Source organism: Palaemon carinicauda, chromosome 10, assembly GCF_036898095.1.
Source record: "Palaemon carinicauda isolate YSFRI2023 chromosome 10, ASM3689809v2, whole genome shotgun sequence".
Taxonomy (NCBI): domain Eukaryota; kingdom Metazoa; phylum Arthropoda; class Malacostraca; order Decapoda; family Palaemonidae; genus Palaemon; species Palaemon carinicauda.
The window spans coordinates 127,316,519-127,321,518 of NC_090734.1; the positions used below are offsets into that span (position 1 = coordinate 127,316,519).

Below are 5,000 nucleotides of genomic sequence, written 5' to 3' on the forward strand. Positions count from 1 at the left end.
CTTTAACCTCTTGCCTTTCAGAGCCTGTCTAATATATCAGGTAACTTCTTTGGTTGATGATTCTAACTTCGTTAATTATATGCCATTGCTTCTAAAATTTCTTAATTCTTTACAGCTAAACATAATTTGCTTTGTTGTACCGTCTGCCTCACTGCACAACACATAAAGCCTATCCTTTTCATTCTTGTTTCTATAATTTTCTTTCATGTCTATCATATTCAACCTTGTCTGCATTACTATTACTATTTCCTTAGTGTTAAGTTCACCTATGTAATACCCTCTATCATTACTATTCCCAAACCTTGGCTTGGTCATTTTTGCTTTCTTTTCATCTGTTTTACTCAATTTTACGTCTTATATCTCTAGATTTCTTGCTTTCTATACTTTCTTCTTAGATTTGAATAGATTATTTTTGCATATTTCTAAAAGACTTTTTTCCCCATCATTCCCCATGTTTCTCTTATTTGGTTTCCCACTATCTCCTTAATTAATCGTTTATCATCAGATGTAATGATGTTATGAAGTAGTATCACCTTTTTTATACTCTATTTTCAAGTGACCACATTCGTGTTTCTGCTATTAGCCCCCAGTAAGATGTGGTTACAACCTGTTCAAACATCCCTTTCAAAATCTTGTACTGTAATATACACTCAATCACTTTTATTTCTTTTTCTTATACACCCATATATTAATGTTTGCAAACATTGGAGGTATTACTACTGCTTCATAAATCTTTATTTTCACTAGCAATGCCAAATCTCCTCCTCTGTTACTGTCTCCATACTTCCTAACTTCTTGTACCATGTATTCTGTTTTTGCTTCCCTATTAATCATGTTGAGATTATGGTTTCCCTTTTCTTAGTACCATTCTCCTAAGTATTTATATTCCTTAACTTTTTCTATTCTTCCATTTCCAACCATCCCATTCACCTTTCTATGAACTTCGCTTTTGTGTCTTATTACTAACACCGCTGACTTCTGTGGATTGGTGCTAAACGTGAATTTTATTAGTTCTCGAAACTGCGTCAGTTGCTTATACCTTCTTCTACTTTGTATCTATTGTTACTAGGAAACATTATAGCCTTTATATAAGTCAGGTCATCTATTCTGATGTTTCTAAGAGATAATGATATGAATGATCTGGAAAACCTTCAATACTGATTGATAAGAAATTTATATGAACAACCAAAACCAGTGAATATAGTGGTGGGTCAGCTGGAAAGAGTTACCCCGTACCATTGCAAAGAAAAAAAAAATTGCAGGATGAATTACGAGTTATAATTGTGTCCACACATCCTTCCCCCTTTAGATGATATCGTACATTTTTAGATAATTTGTCTGGTAGTTTTGACATTCGGGCTGTGGCATAAAATTTATTGTAGGCCTACTAGACGTATTAGCTATATTTTACTTTAAGCATTTGGTATTTGAGTGCCAAGTCCTCCACCACGTGTCTGTTTTTATGGTATACCTTAACGTAGTAATAGATTTCTGGTTTAAGTATACGAAAGTTAAGGTATCATCTTATTTCCATTTATTTATTTAGATTTTCATTAATAATGGCCGTGTTTTGTAAATTTTTATCCACTTTATAATTTTCGTTGCCTTTGTAATTAAGATGTCCTGTTCGTTATTGTTGTAAATTGCAGTCCTCTTTTGATTGATTTACATGAATTACTAGAGAATTGTTATATTGAAGTTTTTGATAAATTTTGCATAGTTCCCTTCGAGTGGATTTGAAATAATCTGCTCCAGACAGATCTTTGAAAGGAGTACATTCAGTAAAACGATAAAGATAAGATTGGCACATGCAGGTGTACTCCGTTTTAAGTGCTTCGGAAGGTGAAGATCCTCATTCTGAATTAAAGCCAGAGGACAGAATTTAGAGTAAATATATTGCAAATACACTACTGCTCCATATCCGGTTTTAGCTATATTGTCCGTAAATTAATCACCTTTCCAGCATCCTGTGGGGGTTTCTATGACGGAGCAGAAATAGCGCCTGAGGATAGGGATGGCTTTAGTAGTGACATATCTAAACTAGAATTTATAAGAGTTTATGGGGACGTAATTCATTAGTGGAAAGGTTTACGAACTGCAACATCCTATGTATTTTTCCTCATATGGTTTGCTGATTGATTGTAGGCCTACTCTTATCCTCCAGGGTGGATCTACAGTATGTTGCCTGATGCAAGGAAGTTTTCCTGGAGCACGTCTCCTGCATATTCAAACATCCACAGAAAAAAGACAAATAGCTTTGAAATTTAATGGAATGTATTTGTGTGATTGTTCAGCAATCAAAAAAAAAATATCAAACCTAATTTAAGGTTTGTGCCTACCTGAAACATCGTTGTCGTAACAAAATGTGATAGAAAAACATTACTTTATAGATATGATAAAGAGCACCAAGTGGAAATTATTTCTAAAATGAGAAAGAATATTGAAAAGAAAATAATCTTAGGCAAATTTCACAGTTCCAACCTGTAATCTTTGAAAACCCCAAACTGGGGATCGTGGGAAGTTGCCTTCTGCACCAGAACGGATTCGCACTTTGCGTTGTGTTGGTAAAACCAGCCGTCGAAAGTCGTCAGATTCTTGTCCATTTGCACAATGCATTTGTCACCTAAAAAAAAGACATAATTTATAGTTTTTAGATACTTCAACATTATCAGGGATGCAATACCTATCGTCAAAATCGGTCAATGCTTCTCAGTACTATGTTTTTTACCTACTTTCTCAGTCATAGTCATTGTTAAACATCGACAGACCCAAGGTAATGAATGATATGAGGCTTTAAAAACCTCCCATTTTCCTCCTGTGTTACCTTGTACAAATAGCTTTTCATTTACTCCATATTTCTCATCTGGACAATATACCAGTCAAGTCAATTTCTCTATCATTGACATACTGTTGTCTCATTTGAAATAACACTCTCTCTCTCTCTCTCTCTCTCTCTCTCTCTCTCTCTCTCTCTCTCTCTCTCTCTCTCTCTCTCTCTCTCTCTCTCAATACCTCGGTTCTCGACCATAATTCCTTCACCAATTGTGGTTGAGAACCGATTTGTACGAAAAACGAAAGTATTTTTCCCAGAAGACATACCGTAAACTAGATTAATCTGTTGCCATGCCCCAGATAAATGTTCACATTCAAAAAATAAATGCGGTACCAATATGTAAAAACGTATCTAAATACATAGTAAAGTAAATTTAAACCTTTTTGTATAACTTGCTAACCTTTTTAACTGTGGTTTTATTGCATACTGGAGTGGATGTAGAGAAAAATGAAGGGATAGGGTTACTGCTTTGAAGAGAATCCCATAACATGAAAGCAGTGGGTAACTGTCCTTCGTGAAAATTTTCCGTTCTCTACTTCTTTTACTCTGGTAAATCAATCTCCGCAGTTGCTTTCTTTTTCTTTAACTAGAACCTATCCTTTGTAAGTTGTTTCTTCCTTCGTTGCACAATTTTTCTGAAGTGGAACTTAACACATTCATTGAAAATTTTCACGGAACGATTTGCTACAACTGTATCCGGGTGATATTTTTCACCAAAAGCTGTAGTTTACTCCATTTTGCAAATATTTCATTAATTAAGGCACTCGGAACCTCCACCCTTCCTTCATCCTCTTCTGATGACAGTTCTTCAACCATATCCTTCTGGTGCTGTTGTTGCAGGTGCAACAACTCTTTGGTAGTTAACTCGGTAGAGTGGCCTTCCACAAGCTCATCAATGTCTTCTTTTTCGACTGCAAGTCCATTGTTCTTCCCAAGGACAAAATGTCATTGATGACTCGACTGGAGAAATTGATTCAGACTGAAAGCCCGTAAAGTCTTTCTGGTACACATTCTAACTAAAGTTTTTGCCATGCCGAATTTAATGTGTAGTAAGTTATGTTACTCCAAGCGCTGCCAGTTAGATTCATACAGCTCAGGATACTGAAGTGTTCTTTCCAAAATTCTCCCAAGTGTTAACTGGGTGTCATTTATCATTTCGAAACACTAACAGGGCTTTTGTGTACAACTTTTTAAAATTCGAAATAACCTGTTGGTCCATTGGGCTAAAGAATAGGTGTCGTATTCGGTGGTAGGAATTTCACTTTGATGATACTAAATTCATTAACTAAATCATCCTCTAAACCAGAGGGGTGAGCAGGAGCATTGTCTTTGATTAAGATGCATTTTATTGGCAACTTGTTTGTCATAAGATATTCTTTCACCTGAGGGGCAAAAAATTCGTACATCCACTCACTGAAAAATTGTCTGGTAAGCCAAGCCTTTTTGTTTGCCCGCCTCATAACAAGCAATTTACTCTTCATGATATTGTTCTTTCTGAAGATCTGGGGGTTGTCTGAATGATACACAAGCAAGGCTTTTATCTTACAATCACCACTGGAATTACCCCACAACAAGAGAGTAAGCCTATCTTTCATAAGCTTGTGCCTAGAAAGTGCATTTTCCTCCTTTGTTATGTATGTACTGGCCAGCATTTTTTTCCAGAATATCCTGGTCTCATCACAATTAAAAACCTGTTGAGAAAGAATCTGTTCTTCCTTTATATAGTTATTAAATTTTTTCACGAAGCTTTCAGTCGCAACTTTGTTCGAACTTGCAGCCTCGCCATGCCTAGTTACACGATGTATGCCAGTTCTATTTTTAAATTTTTTTAACCAACTTCTGCTGACTTTGAACGTAAATGTATCACTTTTGGCACTTGAACTATCTGTTTCCTTTTCAACGTCACTGTAAATCTGTAATGTTTTTTTTTTTTTTTAAATAAAAGCTTCACTAATACTATAACCGGCTAACTCCTCCCTAATGAATATAATAGCAGCGTTAACATTTCTTCCATAACCTAAGACCTTTGCTTAATCATCAGAGTCACACCTTTTGCAACATTAGCGGCCTTTATCACGTCTTTGTTCTTCAGGAAAGTCGAAATCGTCAATTTTGGAATACCATACTGAGGAGCAATATCCGAGAGACAAATGCTATTTTTCATATT

At 35.6% G+C, this 5,000-nt stretch overlaps 2 protein-coding genes across 2 annotated transcripts in view; one reads left to right on the forward strand and one right to left on the reverse strand.

Moving 5' to 3' along the window:
* LOC137648733 (uncharacterized) overlaps positions 1-5,000 on the forward strand; it is a 332,677-nt gene that overhangs the window by 111,872 nt on the left and 215,805 nt on the right. The gene's annotated exons all lie outside the window — the stretch shown is intronic.
* The window catches only part of LOC137648244 (mucin-2-like), a 33,586-nt gene that overhangs the window by 13,994 nt on the left and 14,592 nt on the right, over positions 1-5,000 (reverse strand). The window contains exon 4 of the mRNA XM_068381167.1: positions 2,482-2,623. Within this exon, the coding sequence (XP_068237268.1) occupies positions 2,482-2,623 (142 nt within the window). The remainder of the gene's footprint in view (positions 1-2,481; positions 2,624-5,000) is intronic.